Source organism: Lates calcarifer, linkage group LG10 (assembly GCF_001640805.2).
Source record: "Lates calcarifer isolate ASB-BC8 linkage group LG10, TLL_Latcal_v3, whole genome shotgun sequence".
Classification (NCBI taxonomy): Eukaryota; Metazoa; Chordata; class Actinopteri; family Centropomidae; genus Lates; species Lates calcarifer.
Window position 1 is genome coordinate 27,701,476 of NC_066842.1, and position 21,662 is coordinate 27,723,137.

Below are 21,662 nucleotides of genomic sequence, written 5' to 3' on the forward strand. Positions count from 1 at the left end.
TGTACTTCCGGTGTCGACCTGTAAAGTGACTGTGAGTGAACCTCCATCCAAGAGTAATAGTCACTATTTACCTCCGGTGCCGACCTGTAAAGTGTCTCCATCATTATCACTTAAATACGCCCAACTCCACAAGCTCTTAAGCTTTCTCCTGTGTTCCATTTAGTTTAATCCACACTTTACAGTTTCTCGTCCAGGTTGCTTGTATTTTGTTTTGTTTCCTGAGAACCATGGCTTGCCTGGTAATGGCGGCATTCTTCTTAGTTAAATGTTGGTTAATATATGCATCCGTTCCTCTCAGCTTTTTAGCTTGTCGCAGCAAGACTTTCCTATTTTTTAACCGGATAATAATGGCCGGTTTTGCCTTGCTGTCCTTCCTTGGGAGTGCATGGCAGGTTGAGATTGCTATTGATGTCAATGCCTTTTGAATCAAAAAACTGGAGTAGCTGTTGCTCCAATGAGTGCTTCTCTTCTGGCGTGTCTTCGTCGCCACCCCTGACACCGGCTCCGGCAGTAGCCCTCGCGTATGTACGGTGTCTGGTGTTTATTCCGCTCACAATCACATCTTCCATTCTCATGTACTGCTCCACTTCGGTCAACTCTTCTTTCTAGAAGACTGATTTTTTTGTCTTTTTCCAGGACCATTTTCTTTATTTCACGCACTTCCTCCATTAATCCAAGCAGCTGTGTCTGTTGTTTTGCCACATTAGCAATTTCCCCCGACATGACGTTTAGAGACTGTTTGATCTCCTCCCTTTCCTCATCATTTCCCCTGTTGCTTCTTTGGTGGCATTTTTTGTTCAACAGGTGGTGGATGGCTAGGTGCGGTTGTGTTGCTAAGTGCAGTTGTTTGCTTCCCTCGTTTTGTTGTTAGCTCCGTCCATTGTTGTTAACTCTGTAGCTCCGTTCCTTGATTACGAGCTCTGACTCCTCAGTCCTCCTCTGTTCCAACCCAATCTGACACAGAATATGTTCAGACAACACTGTAGCATCGATATACTTTGGCAAGGATGGCAAAATGTGGACCAACTGTGGGCCTATAATTCAAACAAATTATGACTTGCTGAGAAATGTCAATCACGCTGCACCTACGGCCGCCTCCCTCCCTGCTGTGCACACTTGTGAATGGTAAGTTAAGCTTTATTTGCTCTCTAGTCATTGTTTAAGTTGCTGAATCTGTTGATAATATAGTGTGCTTGGGCACATTTCATGTGTGTTTATGCATATTAAATATTGGTGTATGGGAGTGATTTGCACTGGAATTATTTAGTTTGAGGAGCTGAATCATTTCTATTGACTCTGTTGTAAAGAACTTGGCACCAGGTTATTGGAGCTATTAAGCAGACCTGTTGGTGCATTATTTGTATATAAAATATACATGTTGTCCCGGGGATGAGCATGGCACATGGTGGGCCTGATCAGGACTGTGTTGAAGTAATAATTTCACGTTTGCTTCTCATTGACTCTGATCTTGGGTTCATAGTGTGTGTTTTTGTATGTTCACGTGTCCATACCTGCGGATCTGAACAGCCTTCCTCAGGTTTCCACATTCAAAGCTGGAGAAAAACCTCAAGGAATCAGATGGACACTGAAGACTGTCGGAGAAAGAAACAGAGAGACCGACCACATGAATCTTTGGGCAGATTATTTAACACCCAGTTGTATATTAAAATTACATTTGAACAATGATATTCACAGAAAACTAACTTGAATTTAAATCTCATCTCGTAAAAAAGTTTAATACATGGCTGTGCTGTGTTAGTGTGTAAATGTGTTGTTTACCTACCTGCTGTCTTCCAGGTCAAAGACTACCTGGTTGATGATGTCATCAGTATTCAAGAAACGTTGGACATCTTCAAACACTTTCTGCCTGATAGAGACATATGCAGGAAGACAAATATTAACACCATGAGTAAAGTGTGTTCCTAAAAAGCTTTTTAAAAACAGGTAACATTGAAACCAGCTGTCAGAATGAGTTCTGACTGAAGCACAGGGAGCTGCAGAAGTTTAAATGAGGAAGGCAGGAAGCACTCGTTAAACACTTTAACTGCTCTTCAGTAGAGCAGGCTCTTTCTAACCATAATCACTCTGCTCATAATATCACCACTGTTCCTGCCAGCAATCATCAGATAGAAATGACAGGAAGCGAGTAAAGAAAAAGGGGATGACATTAGGCAAGAGTTTAACCCCTCAACCAGAAAGCTGATCTTTTAAAAATGATAAAAGGAATGTTAACTAGGTGGCTGCTTGGACAGTGAGAAAATATCCCAAAACAAGGCCTCCAAAGTGTAAATGATAAAATACATAATTTGTCAGTCTTTTCAAAATGCATATGGCTGTTAAATTAAATTAATTATATGACCATTCTCTGATCTGCCACCTCTATGGCAAAGGTTTCGGTGGGTTTAGGCACAAGACTACTGGCCTCATGAATATGCTGTGGACAAAACAAGGCATGACTCAGCTGTTTATTTGATTTTTGAAACTGACAACTTGCTTAACAGGGAGCTGTGATAGCTCTCATCTGTCCTCGGGGGATTCTGTTTTATCTACCCAGAGCAAAACATATGAACAAATGCACTCCATGATGAGCAGCCTGTTCTGTTCTTTAAATACTTTGTAAAAGAATTTTATGAAACCAAAAGTAGTCCCAGACAGAGGCAGAGTGGACTGGATGAGAACATTTGGGTTTGAAATGAGACAGGGCTTTAAAGGTCCCTTGCATTAGGCCTAATCTTATTCTACACCCAAGACAATTTACTCATAAAGCAGCCCAACAAAAACGTCATTAACATTAGTTCTGTTAAGGGACTGCAGACTCAAAAAATGTTCCGTTTTCAGATGAGCACCAACAGACTGGCAACATTATTAGATTAAGTTCAGAGTGAAATTGCATCTTTAACATTTTTAAATGTCAGTGTCTGTTGGCCTCTTGAAAGTGCACACACACACACACACACCTCTAGATATATATAAACATATTACTGTAATGATCAAAATGCAGATTCACATTATACATGCATATGATAATATAAATATGTCCTGATGCAAGAAAAAAATACACAAAATAAATAAAAGGTGAAGATGGGCAATAACCTGCCCTGATTTTCAATATTATTTATACATTGAACAACACACTCTAAAACCAGACAGCAGGGTGGAGTGACTGAGTGAACCCCACATTACTGTCAGAGGAGTATCCTTTAAGGAGTGGGGTGAACAGCTACTGTTCAATTAAAGGTGTGGTGATATCCTATAATAAATCTCATTTACAGACCAAAACTAACTATTTATTATTAATGTTACTATTAATGTTTCTTACTGATGAGTAATTGTGTAAAGCCTGACATATCTTTCTCCTCTATGCCATAGAGCTCCATTTTTTGAGAGGTTCTCTTATTAACGTGAGTTACACTGTACTTTATTATGACTCAGTTCCACACACACCATCCTCAGATCACCAGTGGGCCAACATATATAGACAAATAACCATTCACACTCACAGTCACACCTAGAGACCACAAAGGAACGGAACATACAAATCAAGCAAACAGCTTCAAACCCACAACCTTCTTGCTGTGAGGTGACATGACCTGACACTCAGTATAGTATTATGAAAAGTAAAAATGTTTATTCAGCAGCATTTCAGAATAACGAATATGATATCACTGTGATATCATATTTGTTATTCTGAAATGCTGCTGAATAAACATTTTTACTTTTCATAATGATAATTAGACTACTGATTCATTGATGTGTTCATTGCCATCACTTTAAAGATGCAGCAAGTGGAGGTGGACCTAGTTTAAATAACTTTATACCCTGGTGAGTAACTTGGGAATATTAGAGGAAAAATATAATGTGTAGCTGCAGTCAGACGGAAGGCTTCTCTGTGAAGAGAAAACACCAATGATTGAATAAAAAGCCTTTCTGCATTTATGAAAGGCAGATCAGGGTTAAATAAATTATATGTCACACTATAACACAACAAATAATCATATGTAATTGTAAATGTAATTGCTACTTTGATAATGATGTGCTAGACTGGACTGTCAGGAAAAATCATCTTCTTGTTTTCTTACACTGAAAAATGACAGGTCCTCAGCTGGAACTGAATTGTGAATGTTGCTGTTGTATGCATCTTAACTACCACCAAAATTTTGAAATGTTAGCACTGGAATTGATTTTCTCAGCTGTAATAATGAAGCCATATATATTCACAGCAAAATTCATGGAAAATTCAGCCATTTCCTTTTCAATATTTGTTCCATGGTAAATGTGACGTAACTGTCATGCTATAGAGGAGAGGTCAGGGGCTCATCTGTATTATGAGAAATTGACATCTAGTAATATCCAAAACAGAAGGCATAACAATGTGGATACTGTCCTCCCAAGAACAAAGACAGCATAAGCTGTTTCAGCAAATGCTCCCATACTTGATGTTTGTTGTAGCTAACTATGCCTACCAACAGCGAGGTAAATTTAATCCTCTGAAGCAACATCTCAGTTAAATTGTGTTTACATGTGTATGTACAATCATATCAAAATGCCAATTCTGTGCAAATCTAATAAAACCAGGTTAAGTGTACTCTTAGAGAACTGATGTTATGTTGATGAATAACTCTGAATAACCTGCTCTTGTTTACAAGGACCTGCTGGTACGCTCAGAGTGAAATGCACAATTTGAAGTTGAGTCTGATGCTAAAAAAAAAAAAAGAAATGCGGGCGCTATCAGCAGTAATCAGCATAGAAATGAAGAGTACCACATTGAAATGCAAGGCACAGAGTGGAGAGTTTCAACCAAACATTAGTCTCTGCTCATAGCTCTGTCTGTAGCTTCTCGTCTGTGCCATCATCAGCTCATTCAGTTTGTTTATACACCTACACAAAGGACAAATTCTCCTTATATGCATCACATACAGTAACTGGATGTTGTATACATGATATGTGTGAACTCACAGTCCAAATAAACAGTGACACTTAAACATGTATCAGAACAACAGCATTTATTCATCTGATTTATCTTTCTTTTCTCATTACTGTCAGAAAGCTCTACCGCTCTCAGTGCTGCCATGTATGGTTACATGAAGGCAGATAACTAAACACTAAAGAGAGACGGGGGGCTTGAAGAAGGGGTGTAATGGACAAAAGAGAGAGGACACAGAAAAGGAAGGTGGGAAGAAATAAAGAGAGAAATAAACTCACAGAAACCAATTTGACCCAAGCCTCAGTTACAGAATAAGGCTATCATGGCTGTCACATCTGTTGAAGAGGGGGAAGATGGTATAATAAAAGAACAGATGGGGAAATAATGGAATGTGACAGGGAGACTGAGAAAGACTGCAGGAGTGTGGGAAGACAGTAATGAGAGAGAGGAAAATCTAACAAAAAGGTGGGTGGTTAGATAAGAAACAGAGCAGGGGAGCTAAAGAAACAAGTGTGTGGAGGGAGAGATCAAATGTGAGGATGACAGGGTGACTGATCCTCAACTTCAGTCTTCGTACAGGCTCAGGAGAGGAAGATTGCCACTGGATTGGCAGTAACAATGTCCCTGCTGAGCTTCTGCTGCCACTGTAGGGTACGGTGAGTCACCAAGAATCCAAACCAGCTCAGGCCACAAAAAATGACAAATCGCTCTTCACTGAGTAACAGTAACTGTTCAGGTACACACATACATATTTATATAAGGGGACACATTTTTCTGGCCACACTTCAATTACTTTACGGTCTAATTACTTTCTTCATTTTATATGCAATTTTTACATTAACAATTCATGCTCAGTGGCTGTATTCAGTTCACACCATTTTATGTGATTGTGACTAAATGGTTTTACTTCCTAATCTAACTTCTCCATCTGGTGTAAAGCATAGACTTTGTTATTTAGTTTGACATCAAAAATGGACATTTCAGTAGGAACATATGTTAGACAAAAAAACGCATTTTTGTAACAGCAAAATAAAACAACATCTTGCCTAAAGTTCCCAAAAAAACATGTGAGATATATTTATTAAGATATAAAGCTGTTGACTGTTCCACAAGTGTTTTATCTGAGAGGGTGCCTTTCAGAAAAGATTTTCAGAAGTGGCATATAATTTGTTTCTCCATATTTTGTATGATCGGTCCTGACTGCAGTCCCTGCTTTTGATCACCTCAGGGAGTCACCCCCATGACTAGGGGGGACCTATTCCCCTCAGACAAATACATCAGCATCCAGAAACATGGTCCACAAAGACGATAGAGATTTGTAACAATGAGATACAGTGCAGCTCACCAAATTTGTTACAATTTGATTCAGGTACAATTTCATATTAAGTCAAAACTGCTATAAAAAATTATACCGTGCCACCAACAAAAGTGTTGGGTCTCCACAACAGCTTCAGTGTGCCTTAGCAGTGATTCTACAAGTCTCATCAACTCTACTGGAGGAATAGAACACAATTTTTTCAAAAGATACTCCCTCATTTGTTGTTGTGGAAAGCGTTGTCTATCTTATCAGTCTCCTATAGGTGTTCGACTGGGTTGAGATTTGGTTACTGTGAAGGCCATAGCATATGATTCACATCGTTTTCATACTCATCAAACCATTCAGTGACCCCCTGTTCCCTATAGATGAGGGCACTGTCATCCAATCAGGACAGAAATGTTTCACCACAGGATAAAGCTGATCACTCAGAACATCTTTGTAGTTATTTGCAGTGACAAGTTGACCCAAACCATGCCAGAAAAATGCCTCCCACAATTGTAACAGATCCCCTTGCTATAGGGGTCAAACATTCAGTCCTGTGCCGTTCTCCTGGTCTACACATGCACTCACCCACTTGTTGAGATTATGATGAAGGATGTAACTTTATTCCACACCTCTGTAGACCAATGCTTATGGTTTTTGCACCAGTGAACTCTCAAATGTGCATTGATCTTTGTAGTCAGCAGTTTATACACTGCAATCCAGCTACAATGTCCCTCTATGCAATTGCAGATAGCAATTAAGCTAGAGGCACAAGTGACATGAACTTAGCAGCCAACCAGTCAATATGCTTTCACTGTCAGACTCCATACAGATTCCCATATCTTCTGTACAATTTACAGTTAAGTATTGTAATGAGCAGAGAGTACCTCTGTATGTTGGGTTTGCGAGCGACCATGGGCTCATGTCCTGGTGGAGGGAGGTGACCCCAGAAATCAGGGAAAGCCAGGATGCTGAACCCTGGGATAGACTTGGTTTTGGCAGCTGCAGAGTGGTACAGTTTGGGATCGTGGTGGGGTATACAGGCTCCATGTTTCTCCAATAACCTGTCTATCATGGTATGATGGTGGGATTCTTCCTCTTCCTCATTAACCTCCTCATCCCCTCTCAGACCTGAGGGGGGGTGTCCCCTATGAACAAAAAACAATAATAGGGTCGGACACCTTGTATCAGAAAACAAGCCAGAGTCAGATTGGTGGAAATAGTGCAACACCACTGCTAGAATGGAGAGCTAAAAGACAGAGAGAAAGACAGGCAGCAGTGTTTGTTATGTGAGATAAACACTCTTTAACAATAGACTGACTGTCATGTGACCCCAGAATAAAGGACACACCACACAAGGAGGTGTACATACAATATTCTTTTTTCTCTGTATTTCTATATTTGGTGACTTGTATATAAGAATTACTAAAATAGCATACTGTAAAGCTTTCTCCAAACACATATGCATGGAAAACGAAGACTTTAAGCGTACCTTGCCTCTCTAACCATAGGCTGAGAGTTGGAGCTGGTGCTGAGGATGCTGCTGTGGCTGTGGAAATCATATGCCTTTAACTGGGCATTAACTGTAGAAAAAGATAGAGCAAATAGTTCATTTGAATCTCCACACAATAAAAGCAAAATAATAATGCTGTGATTTTAAAAGATTTGAAATTGACTAGTCCTGATAAAAAAACAGGACCATGTAATTTTTTAATATGCAGTGGACATGTGAAAAAAAATAGTAAAAAATGAATTACCTTCACACAAGAACAACAGAATATTCTTTCAAGTAAAATTATATGATGATGAACAGTTTTCCACTCATCTCATACTGAATGACAGTTGCTCACCCACTGTGTATTTGACAGTGTGTGCTGTGACTGCCAATGTACTTGCAATATCTTTAACATAATCTACCACATATATACCACAAACACATAGCCTTTAAATTTGTAATAAATATCTGTGGTTTCATAAATGGTATGAAGCAGGTTTATGACTGTCAGTGTTCTGTGAATTATGTTGAATGAATAAATGAACATATAGAATATACAGCTCTGGAAAAAATTAAGAGACCACTGCAAAATTATCAGTTTTTTTGATTTTACTATTTATAGGTATGTGTTTGAGTAAAATAAACATTTTTGTTTCATTCTTTAAACTAATGACAACATTTCTCCCAAATTCCAAATAAAAATATTGTCATTTATAGCATTTATTTGCAGAAAATGACAAATGGTCAAAATAACAAAAAAGATGCAGTGTTTTCAGACCTCAAATAACGCAAAGAAAACAAGTTCATATTTATTTTGAGACATCACAATACTAATGTTTTAACTTAGGAAGAGTTCGGAAATCAATATTTGGTGGAATAACCCTGATTTTTAATCACAGCTTTCATGCATCTTGGCATGCTCTCCACCAGTCTTTCACATTGCTGTTGGGTGACCTTATGCCACTCCTGGCGCAAAAAATTTAAGCAGCTCAGCTATGTTTGATGGCTTTTGACCATCCATCTTCCTCTTGATCACATTCCAGAGGTTTTCAATGGGGTTCAGGTCTGGAGATTGGGCTGGCCATGACAGAGTCTTGATCTGGTGGTCCTTCATCCACACCTTGACTGACCTAGCTGTGTGGCATGGAGCATTGTCCTGCTGGAAAAACCAGTCCTCAGAATTGGGGAACATTGTCAGAGCAGAGGGAACAAAGTTTTCTTCAAGGATAAACTTGCACGTGGCTTGATTCATGTGTCCTTCCCAAAGACGAATCTGCCCGATTCCAGCCTTGCTGAAACACCCCCAGATCATCACCGATCCTCCACCAAATTTCACAGTGGGTGCGAGACACTGTGGCTTGTAGGCCTCTCCAGGTCTCCGTCTAACCATTAGACGACCAGGTGTTGGGCAAAGCTGAAAATTGGACTCATCAGAGAAGATGACCTTATTCCAGTCCTCTATGGTCCAATCCTTATGATCTTTTGCAAACCTCAGCCTGGCTCTTCTTTGCTTCTCATTGATGAAGGGCTTTTTTCTAGCTTTACACAACTTGAGCCCTGCCCTTAGGAGCCTGTTTCAAACCGTTCTCGCCATTCACTTCACCCCAGCTGCCATTTGCCATTCTTTTTGTAGGTCACTTGATGTCATCCTGCTGTTGCTGAGTGACATTCGAATGAGTTGATGGTCATCCCGGTCAGTGGAGAGTCGTTTTCGCCTTCTGCCAGCTTGTAGCTTTGTTGTCCCCAAAGTCTGCTGCTGCTTGTTCTTATGAACCGCCATCTTACAAATTTTACGGAGCAACCTGACGCTCACTGTATCCCTCTGTCAGTAAAGCCAGAATTGAACCCTTCTTTTCCTCACTCAAAACTTTTCTTTTCAACTCTTTTGGCATGGTCAGTAGTTATTTTTTTTATTTCAATTACTTTTGAGGTACTACTAGCACTGTTTTTGCCATCCAGCTGGTCCTATTGTAAGAGGATAGTGATGACCACAGCAGTGGTCTTTATACTTTTCCTTGTTAAACAAGATTTGGTCCAGGTGATCATTTAATCAATACCTCATTAAGTAGAATGAGGTGTGCTTGTGTTGGAATTCAACAGACACTAGAATGGAATGGCTGTCAAACATGTAGAGATGCTGATTTCAGAAAAATGTGAAGTGGTCTCTTAATTTTTTCCAGAGCTGTATATAAAACTGTGACTATATGACATTTTGATATCATTTTTGTCTGGAATATCAGAATTCATTGACATTGATGAGAGCAGACATCACATTTGTAAAATGCAGCAAACAGCGGACACACATTGTAAGAGACGAACTGGTGAACATAGTGGCGCACTTAAAGATTATCTAAGGAGTTGGTGGAGACCAAAAACAAAGCTAAAAGAAGAGAGTGAATACTAGGCTTCAATGCATTAGGTAGACAGCCACTCCAAATGACTGATCGTGTTGATCCATGCTTGACAAATGTGAAGCACTTCATAAGGTGACAATATGTTCAGATATTGTGTCTCCAGATTGTTTGGATGTCCCCCAAAATATCTCTGAATGCATCTTTAAATACAGAGCAGTAATAAAACATGCTTTAATCCAAAGTTAAGACTGAATGTGTTTACATGTGGAATGGAGAAGCTGAATATAGGATTTGTTTTGCTCTTCAAGATGTGATATTGATGGAGAGAGCTTTCCAATCCATCCTTTGTGAGGAGATTTCTTTCTTTTGACACCACAGTAAGCTATCCTGTTTGGGTCTCAGTGTTAGAATGGCTGTTAGATGTTGTGTGTACCATTTACATTTAATTTGGCTCTGACTTGGTGTGTGTCTCTCTGTGGATGTTTCTTTCTCTAAGGCGAGATTCTGAAGAGGGGGTGGATGATTCTTTACTCCTTCTGTCCCTCCTGGAGTAGCGAGGAGCAAAACTGTTGAGTAGCATATCTTCCTCATCTGATGATGATGATGAACTCTCCTCTGGCTCTGAAATGAGATCCAGTTCCTAGGAGACACACATTCTAGTTTAGAGTGTGATTTGCTCAGAAGCCAACATGTCTTCATTGCCTGCCAAAACAGCAGTTTCATGCTTCAGTTAGTTTATTGTAAACATGTGAACAATCACAACAGATGTTTCATCATATGTAAAAGGGTTGCATGAAGCCCCCCCACCCCACTCCACCCTACACACACACACACACACACACACACACACACACTACAAGGCACTAAGTGACATAAGTTAGAGTAAGTTACAAGAATTGAGTTTGTTATATATGTTATTTGTATTATTTGTATTTATACGTTTGTGGGAATTCTGTTGGGAACCAACTTGCGAACTAAAAACATTGTGAAAACATACCAACATACCATGGTTTTTATCTAAATAATAAAAAACAAGCAAAGGTCATGGTGACTGGTCAGAATTTGTGGATTTTTGTTTTATTATATGGTTATATCAAAATACCAAGTTGTCAGAGTGGTCTTTCAAAATGTGTTAATACAATATTCTTTAATCCAAAATACAGTTACAGTGGAGCCTATCTAGTTTTAGTTAATTCCCGTGTTACATGGGATTATTATTGTGTAACCTGCCACATCATATAATCAATAAAATGTATATTACATAGTGGGGTAAAATAGTTGTAAACTGAGATAACGCTGAACGTATCTTGCTCCAAAGATGGTCTTTTTTCATCTGATATCTGTGGTGGATGAGGTGTTGTTAAGTCACATGACTTTCTCAAAACATGTTGACATGCATTAGGAACAAAATGATATCATGTTTCTGATTTGGGTAATAAATAAACACTGGGCAGAGTGATCATAAACTGTAAACAGTGGATTAATAACAGCACATCACTAGCATTATGACGTCTCCTTTTCCAAACACATGCATCACAAGTCATAGTTGACCAAAGGTGAACTTGCTATGCTGAAATATCACACCACATTAGGAGACACATGCATTCATCCACTGTGTGGGCTCCAGTTGAAGTGAATGGAGACAGAGTGAATACTCCCAGGTTGGAAGTCCTTTGTGCCCTCAGAGAGAAGGGTGAGGTGGGCAGTTGGTTCTGCAAGCTGTCTAACACTGATAGCAATTTATATATGAGTGATTTCTGATAACCACTTGTATCGGAGGCGCCACCAAAGAACTCCACTAATTCATTAAAATCTCTGAGGTATAAATCAAACTCTCATGTGATCCAGGCTAGCTGCATGAGTCATGTACAGTCAGTCTGCCTCTCCACATGCAGATACTGTAAAAATTGAAAATGTGTGATGATTGGAATCTGAGATCAAGTGGGTGCAAAGGAGACAGCAGCATGTCTCAAAGTCAATTTTTCTATTCATGAAAAGAACCCTCAATAACAACCTTAATGCCTTCATTTTATTATCACAGGTTTGTACAGTTAAGGGGAATTTACTGAATCTGACCAATCACATTTATTTGAACAAACCAGATAAGTTGTTTTTTATTTACTGCAGGGATCATGTTGTCCCATTATGAGAACTTGTGTCTTGCTCAAAATCAGTATGCTTTATAATGCAGAAAAGTCTCTCAAAAATTTCAACATTAAAAGCTTTTATCTTGCCTGCTTTAATTCCCATAATATATTCTGACATATTATCATGAATGTGCTTCCTATTAGTCAGATATTAGCTAATCTATCATGAGTCAAGTCAGGTGGTATCCTGAGTTTTATGTCATGAGACATTATCATGGACTGAGACACTCCATTATCCCCCATCTGTCTGTGACAAAATCTATTTCTGTCTCTTTCTCAACTTGTTCCAATACCCACTGAACCTGAACAGAAAACTCAGCCTGTAACTGTTGTCATTATACTGTTTACATAATTTATATGATTAGTTTACTTTTTCTTATACCAATTTCATAATTGATAATTTATTTAAGTTTTAATGTTGTATTTGTTATTTTATTATTATTATTAGTAGTAGTAGTATTTTTGGGGGCTTTTTTGCCTTTATTTTGTAGGATAGTGAGAGAGAGACAGAAAACAGGGAGAGAGTGGGGGAATGACATACAGTAAAGATCCGGCCGGATCGGGAGTCGAGCCAGCATCCGCCTGCTCAGACCACTATGGCCCACATAGTACTAGTATTCGGCTACGAGGGCGCCCCTGTATTTATTATTTTAAGTAATAATACTATTCCAGTATTATCAGTACTATTAGTATTTTATTTTGTTTGTCTGTATTTTACTCAAATGTTTTTTGTCTCTGTATTTCGATACTGTGTTTAGTTTTTGCACTGGATTTGGAGAGAAGCCTTCAAATAAACTAGTAAGAAAGTCACAACAATCAGGTTAACGTCCACATTGGACTAAAAGCCCCCCCCGCACACACACACACACACATACACACATTGTGTCATTTTCTGACCCCCCCCAATCATGTCCTCCCACAGTAACAACCATGTAAGTTGTGATGGTAATCGGCATACTGAGACATATTGTTGAGTCATTATTCCTGTGCTGGTATTTTTATAGTATTTTTCCTCCCAGAGGACAGTAATTACTTTCACAACCACAAGAGGGCACTCAGGAAACATACAGTTGACACATCATATAGCTGTGTCACCTGTATGCTGAACAGAAGTTAGAAATGAGAATATATAAACTATAATAATACTGCAGCTACAGTACACATTATGACTTTGGTTAAGTGTAAGTTAGTTAGTGTAAGTGTTAGGGTCAGGCAAGTACTGATTATGGTTAGGATAAGTTCCCAGGAAATTGATGCAAGTCAATGTAAATATTCTGAAAGTTACTGATACGGTAAATGTATATGTATATGTATATATATGTATGTGTGTGTGTGTGTGTGTGTGTGTGTGTGTGTGTGTGTTTGTGTGAGCCAGTAGTACTTATAATAATTCAAAAGTCAAAATATACATAATAATAGTAAATCTTCATTTGGTCTTTGCCAAAATCAGATGAGCTGATGTTTTCCAGTATCTTCAATCACTATCTCCCTTACATTGATCTAGTAAAGAGACTTAACATCTGTTAAAGTAACAATACATGTCACCATGAAATGAAGAAACCAAGAAATGACACTCATCACATCCACGATCAATGATCATGTGATCAAATAGTTTTTGTTAAAAAAAAAAAAAGAGTCAAACTAACCCTGTCTCCTGAACATTATGTTTCTGTACAAGTAAACGGCAATAGCAAATATGCTTTGTAGGAAATGTAATCACTGGTTGGATTATGCTCAGAGACAAGGTTCCAAAGTTCACATACTCACACGCACACACACACACACACACACACACACACAAATGTGGGTGTACCTCGAAGTCATGGTAGAGTTCAGGACAGAGGCGACTGTACTGTAGTAGCAGCTCTCTAGGTCTGTCTGGGTCCGGACGAAGACGAAGTTTGTTCAGGTCAGTCTCTAGGTCATCATCCTGGACAGAGGAACATGTGCACACACACACACACACACACACACAAACACACACACACACACACACACACACATACAAAGTAGATTAATGACAAACTAGTTCCAGGAAAAACTGGATACAGATGTGCATGTGAGAAAATCTCTTCACACCAGCCATTATCGGATCAATATTTTCACATCAGCTCTCATTACAACAAGTTTTTTATTGCTGGAACTTTCAATGGGGTGGTCAGGGAATCAGAACAGATGGAGGGGAATATACTCACATAGTTTAGACAAGGACCAAAGAATGTACAAAGCTGTTGAAAGGGGCAACAACAGACTTCTGACGTGTGAAGGCAATTCAGTCAGATTTTACAGATTGTTCCTTTAAGCTATCGGCAAGAGACTGGCCTCAGTCAAGTTATATTTTCTCTGTCAGTCACTCTTTTCATGACACCCATTCCCCTGCACCTTTTTCTCCTCTGTTCACTTCTTCCATCTCCTCTTCTTTTCTCCTCTCTTCATGCCCATGAATTTTAGCCTCCTGATCACCTGATCACTTTTACCTCTCTACAGCAAGTTTATGGAGTGAATTTATCTTGTTTTCATTCATATTAAGCCTCATTTAGTTTTATTCAGTCAATCTTGAATTAAATAGGTGCACTGGGAAGCCTGTTCTGGTTTGGAGCCTTCTATTGTTTCATGATAAAGAACAAATGACAATTATTTTCTGCTTAAACAGCTTATATCTTTTTGTTTAATTTGCAGCACATTTGTGTCACAGACTCAAGTGAAATAATATCAGCCTCATCAGCCCTCTGTGACAGGGTTGGCCCTCACTACTCCTGAAAATCTGTACCAAACTAGTGCATTGCAAATCACAATGTCTATCATGAGAATTACTGTTGTAGTTTGACCTTACAATTTAATATAAAACAAGTTGCACTAATATTCCAAAGTTTATAATACATTATTTGCCTGATGCTACTCACATTCAAACTGTATGACATGATGACTTTGGTGACACCTTCAGGAGCCGTACAGATAATTGTATACATCACTTGCTTTGGGGTTCACACACATATTATTTAATTGAATAGCTTTTAATTAGTTTTCATTTTGCTTTTGTGTGCATGGGTTTTTGTGTGTGTGGGTGTTCATACATGCATTTTGTCTATCTTTATTATATATATTTTTTATTTACATTTATTTATATATGCAAAGCACTTTGTATGATATTGTGCTATACAAATAAACTTGAATGAGAAAAGGAAAAACCCATCACCTCTGTTGTTTTGCTGTAACGTATTTTATCGTAAAACATAACTAAGGCTCATCTGGCACATTCATGCAATCAGACAACCTCATCCATATTTTTCACATAAAACAGTAAATTTCACAGAGAGTAACAAGCTTGCTAGTCCGTTTGGATTTGTCTTGTCTGCTTACACAGAAGAAAACTATAGTAGAGGATTTTTGCTGACATTATGACAGGCAGGCCCTTCAAATCCAGGAGAACATGAGGTATGAGGACAGGATCCTGAAAAGGAAATAATTATGTGGAGGAACAATGTGGAATATTTCTTCCTCCCTTTCATTTTCCCAACATGTAAGATTGTAGTCCTCCTGTACCTCCTCTGATTTTTCTTCACTTTCCTCTCCTCCTTTGTTCTCTCCATCTCTCTTGTGGCTCCACTGTTCCCATCATTCCAGCTTCCATTTGTCCTCTCCTCATCTCTCTATCTCAGCTTTTATAGTGTCTGTTGCTCCCTCCTAAGCCTCTTCAGATTCAGCTTTCTCATTGTAAATCCTCTTCTGTTCTCTCAGCTTTTTCATCTTCCGCACCTTGTCTTTCATCCACTGCCCACACAGCTTCTCTCCCTTCATTCCTCCCAAGACACTCTCTCCATACTGGGACCGCCTACGCTGTATTTTCCCTTTCATTAGCCTCTGTTATCCAGTCTTGTTTTTAATCTTTTTCTACCTCCCCCCTTTCTGCCTTTCCCCCATCACCTCCAAAATATTATCTGTATCCTCTCCTCCCTGGTTCTCTTCAGCCTCCTCTCCTCAAATCAATGCATTTTGGCAACTGGAATGGTGTCCACTTAACAGTATAAATTGTACTAATTATATCCAAAGAGAGGTGACAGCACTGTTATTTCCAATAGTATTTAACACATTGTGATCAATGGCTACAACATTACTGTGACCCATATTAGGTTTTTGTTTTTTATGGGTAAACACAGAAAAAATCATTGGAGTTAGAGTAAATTCTTTTGGCAAGTCTAGGAACAGGTTTTGGTCATGGTTTCACTTAGTTATGTCAAAAACTGTCTTGTTTCAGTCAACACAAACAATAATGTTGTGTATCTATTCTGGTGAACATTTATCAAAGACACATATCAGAAACAATGAATGAAGGAATTTCTGTTCTCCTGGGAGAACAAGTCCCCAATCCTCCACTGACTCTGAGAGCCTAAATGATTAGCTTAGCTTAGTCTCTGCTCTAAGCAACTTTTTCTTACGTTTCTGTCAAACATACAATAACTGCTTATGTAAAGTACTAATTTATAAATGTCATTTCCATGAAACAGGCTCAGACATATAAGTGAGATGCCAGTGATGCTGGTTTACGTACAGATGTAGACAGATAAATCCATTCATCCAGTCATATTCACGTCTTCTGGGAATGTCAAGTGCTCACTTTATTTCAAGCTGACCTGCATGTGCTTGGATATTATGTACAAAATATGACAGCAGCACAGGTGGCTGCAACATCTATAGGAGAGACTGGCTGATAGATGCCTCCACCAATCTGTACACAGCACTGTTTGAAATTTTGTCTAAATGCCTGAAAGCAGAGCAACCCAATAAGTGAAATGTTAAGCATATTAATTACATTCTTCCAAACTAATTGAAATTATGGTGCCATATATTATTGCTTGCGGGTTGTCTGCACCTGTGGCAGAAGACCTCACACCTAGACTGAACCATTTAAAATGCAGACTTAGACTCACATCATACCCAGAGGAAAATGAAGGGAGTTGTGTCTATTTCATTGTTTCTCTGGACAAAAAAAAAAAAAAAAACTAGTTATGTGTTAAAACTTTATTTATAACTTTATTATTATTATGACTCTAACCCACAGCTTAGGCTCTGAACTTTAGATAAAACCTCTTAAATAAGTAGGCTATCTTTGAGGGACTTTCCATCCTGTCTGTCGCTGTTTGGTTAATGCAGTGGAAACTGTGATATGGTAAAGATATGTTCTCATGGTGGAGGTGTTATAGCTCTGGTAGCTGTGTAACTATAACCTTTCCAACTCGTATTTTCCCTCACCTCATTAGCATGTTAACAGGAGGCAGAGACTGGTCTTTGATGGTTTTGTTACTGTTAAATGCAGAGGTATAATTTCTTGCAGGAGTTAACCAAACACATTTCACATATGTGAAGTCATAAAATCTGAGTGAGGGTTATTTTAAACTGAGTTGATCCTTCAGAGAAAAATGTACTGGTCGTTTTTGGGGGAAACAAAAATGCATATTCGTTTAGATATAAAACTGAGTAGTAGTGGTTTTATATTTTTATTAAGTTTTATATTTGTAATTTAGAATATTTCTCCTAGAAATTTTTCAACAATATATATTGATTCAGAGAGCAACCTTTGTGATGCAAAACATATGCAATGAGTGGTAATATAAGTCACTAGAAAGACGAACCTGAACTATTTAAAAGTAATTCATTTAAAAAAGCAATGAAGAACATTAACATGTTTTTTTATCCACTAACTAGATCAACACTGGACGTCATATGATAAGACAACTGAAATGACACATAAACATTATCATAAACATTACAGCCACGTACACACTTACATAGTCTCTGCTCTCTGCCTCTTCATTCTCTTCAGCTTCTTCATCATCACTCTCATCACTGTTCTCATCTGGACACAACCAAGGAAACACACGTGAAAATGTCAGTGTTCTGTATGTGAGTCTGCTAAGTCCATCATGACTTTCAGTAAAGCTGACACGGCAGAACTGTAAATCCCTTTGACCTGTGCATGAAATTTGTTTCTGCTCTCACTGGGGGGAAATATACAAATATCAAAATGGTCATACTCTACACTGTTAAAAACAACAGGACCAACTAATAAAAGGTGATTTCAAACTAACAGGAAGAACCCTGGGGCAGAGAAAGGAAATTAGTCCAAACTGGGCCCACTGAAGACTAAGGATGTCTTGAAAATGCAGGTTCATTTATTTTTGTGATACGAGATATGCACTGGTACTATGGACTCTAACCTGAGCAATGGAAAGACAACTTTTAGAAAAATACAAGGATACACTACACTCACATACATTTAACAGTATAATAAGAAATATTAATACACAACCAGGCGGCTGTGGCTCAGGAGGTAGAATGTTTTTTCCACTAATCAACACACACGTCGAAGTAACCTTGGACAAGATACTGAACCCCAAATTGCCCCCATACATGTACACACAGGTGTGTGTACATGTATGTGTGAATTAGAGAAGTGCAGGACATATAGAAGCACTGTGTGAATAGGTGAATGTGTCTTGTAGTGTAAAGTGCACAATGCTTTGTTTGGTCTTTTTACCCTCCAATATTCCAGTAACAAGTGCCTTGTATTACAAATTATTTCATTAAAAGTTCATTTTTCATAATTCACAAATCCACACAATCAAAGGCACTTCTTCTCAGTCTTGACACAAAGTGAAAATGAACACTGTACCTGGCGCTACATTTGCATAACAGACATCATGGGACATCCCAGGTAGGGGGAAACTGTAAACAGACTGATCTGATGTCAGTGGTAGAGGAGTTTTGGGAAGACACTTTCTCATCAGCTGCACAGAGGCCTCCACCAGAGACACCAGACCTTTACTCAACAAACATATCTGCGAAGAAACGAACATAAAGAACATGGAAGTAATATGTTAATAGACCTATCTATCTAATTAATGGGCTGTGCTGTGTTGTACTGACAGAAATGTAGAAGATAGAACATTCGCTGTTATAGTTGTGAATCTATAGTTTATCCATCTGGCCTCAGGTCTGTAAGAACAAAATCACTGACATGTGGAAAAGTATTGAGATTTATTTCAGGCTCATTAAACTAACTGGACCAAACTGGGTATAATACACACACCAGTTAAAGTTACTATGTGTAGAATTTTTCATGTGATTATAGTGTTTGTCAAATGACTCTTATGACATAATAATAATAATCTGCCTGTCATGCTGATACTACAGTCAGATGGTGCTAAACAAAGGGACTTTCGAGTCCTACACATTTAAAGAAACTGTAGGGCTGATGCAGTTAAAAGTCTATTTTCCTCTCCAATGCGTCATAAATGTCAACTCACTGGACAAGCACTTTTCTCTACGAACTGAATCAAAGAGAACCCAAAGAAGGCTCCGTGAATGGATCAGAGTGTAGTGAGGAGAGGGCAAGGATAGTGGAAATAGTAGACCTTGTTGCCTGAGTGGTAATAACTGCAGTAAATAAAGTGCAGTGCTTTCTACAAAGAAACATCCAAGAAAAAAAAGGAAGATAGAGAGTGAAAGGTTAAGACAAGAGATAGGATACATGAAAGAGAAATATGATTAATTTACAACTTAGTCTACCCCAACAAAAAGGAGGAGAAAAAACAAACTGAAAGGGATGATGATTTGGACTGTACCTGTGTAGTCTGATACAGAAGGCTGATGCCTCCCTGCGATATCAAAGCCTTTCTGCCTGCAGTACAGTGGGTGACCTTATGGAGGCAGCACAGCAACGAGTGGCGGATTGCTATGGCATTATGTTGGGTATCCTTGATGTGCCAGTCCTCATAAAGCCGCAAGAGGCCTGAGATGTAACCCTTAGATACCACTGAGTAAACGTTAGCTTCTGTGAGGGAGACACACAGACAAACAAAGAGAGGGAGAGGACATCAGTATGTATGTACCTGTTCACCTGCTGTTGACATCTGCTGCAGTCATGGTTGGCCACAATGAGGATTGAGCAAATCCACACAAAATCCAGCAATCTATGTACTCAAGACTAAAGAAAGATGTGAAACTATGTCTGGCCACATGGTGTCTATCAGCTGCTCTGCATCCACTCTATTCCACCCAAAGGGGCTGAATCAACACACACACAAACACACCTTACAAAAAAAGAGAAAAAACAGCTTCCAGCTTAGTAAGAATTGTAACATATCCCTTAAGTCTTTTGCTGCTGTGTCTTAGATATCTTTTATCTCATCTCTTAGCAGCCACAATTTGGAGGCACAAAGGCAGCCAAGGTGGTAAACAACCAAACCAGACAATATACCACTGCATTCCTTGTTTAGGTTGAGGGCAGAGTAAGGCATCCTGGAGAAGGATTGCTGATATTCAAACTCAGCAGCAAAACAAACACATCCTCCCCTTCAGTGCTCGTTCAGAAACTGTACCTCCCAAACTTGCGGACACGCATAACCAAAGAAACCCGCACTGATAACTGACCATGGAGGAAATGTAAAGGGAAAGACACACAGCATCCACAATACAACTGAGAAGTGGCCTATAGATTTGTAGCTTAGCTACCAAGGAAGGTAACTTCACTTGGCGTAGCATTCCAAATTATACATCAACCCCACTGTGCTTGCAAACGTTTGTTTTCAGGTCTTTTTGTTTGTAAAAGCCTTTGCAAATGTTATAAGGACAAATATCATAATACAGAGTGAGCAACAGAGAACATACGTTGTGTTACATTAGCTGCAGTGAAGCTAACATGCAGAGCCGACAAGACAGTTTCTGCAGACAGCAATATTCACAACTCTCCCCTAGTCTAAATAATTACACCAAGAACAAAAAGGACAAACAATACTGCCCTATTGGCTCTGTGAAACACAGCAAAACTAATGTTACTAACCTGTCAAGCAGAAACAGAGCAACGACAGAGTCTCTTTTCAGGTCTCTCATCCCCAACTGGTCACTCCACCACTGGAAACCCATGCTAATATTGATCTTCCCTCTGGCTTGATTTTAGCCTTTCCTTTTAAATTTATATCTCTATGTCCATTTCCTCTTAGGCTGTTTGTCTGCCATTACCCTGACACTGCTCTGTAGCGTCAGCATGCACTGGAATTCCCGTCTCTCTCGTGCCTACTGCCCCCTTTATACACTCTTACCTCCTGTGCACAAATGCGAGCACCATGATTGGCAGGAATGGATTAAGCTGCTCCACTTTATTTATATCTCAATTCTAGAGGCGGGGCTCTGTAGAAACACTGGATTTTTTCAGCACACAAGCAGAGGGCTATGAGGAGATATTCACTGAATTTGAATAAAAGTGGCCTAATTGCTAACCTACCTCTAATGACATGATGTTTAACAAATAGCCCTATGTAGCCCCACACGGAATCCAGGTGGCACTCTAAGTGTGGTGGGATCATGACACATGCAGTTACACATACAGAATCTCTGCTGCCTTGTGTGAGTGTAGCCTGTGATAGGTCAACACCCTTACATAAAT

At 39.0% G+C, this 21,662-nt stretch overlaps 1 protein-coding gene across 1 annotated transcript in view; it reads right to left on the reverse strand.

Annotated features, from left to right (window-relative positions):
- Window positions 1-21,662, reverse strand: part of LOC108884586 (cytosolic carboxypeptidase 4) — a 124,562-nt gene that overhangs the window by 53,547 nt on the left and 49,353 nt on the right. The window contains 10 exon segments of the mRNA XM_018678567.2: window positions 1,512-1,592; window positions 1,784-1,867; window positions 7,112-7,372; window positions 7,717-7,807; window positions 10,514-10,686; window positions 10,688-10,713; window positions 14,034-14,150; window positions 18,007-18,074; window positions 18,891-19,056; window positions 19,843-20,051. Of these exon segments, the coding sequence (XP_018534083.2) occupies window positions 1,512-1,592; window positions 1,784-1,867; window positions 7,112-7,372; window positions 7,717-7,807; window positions 10,514-10,686; window positions 10,688-10,713; window positions 14,034-14,150; window positions 18,007-18,074; window positions 18,891-19,056; window positions 19,843-20,051 (1,276 nt within the window).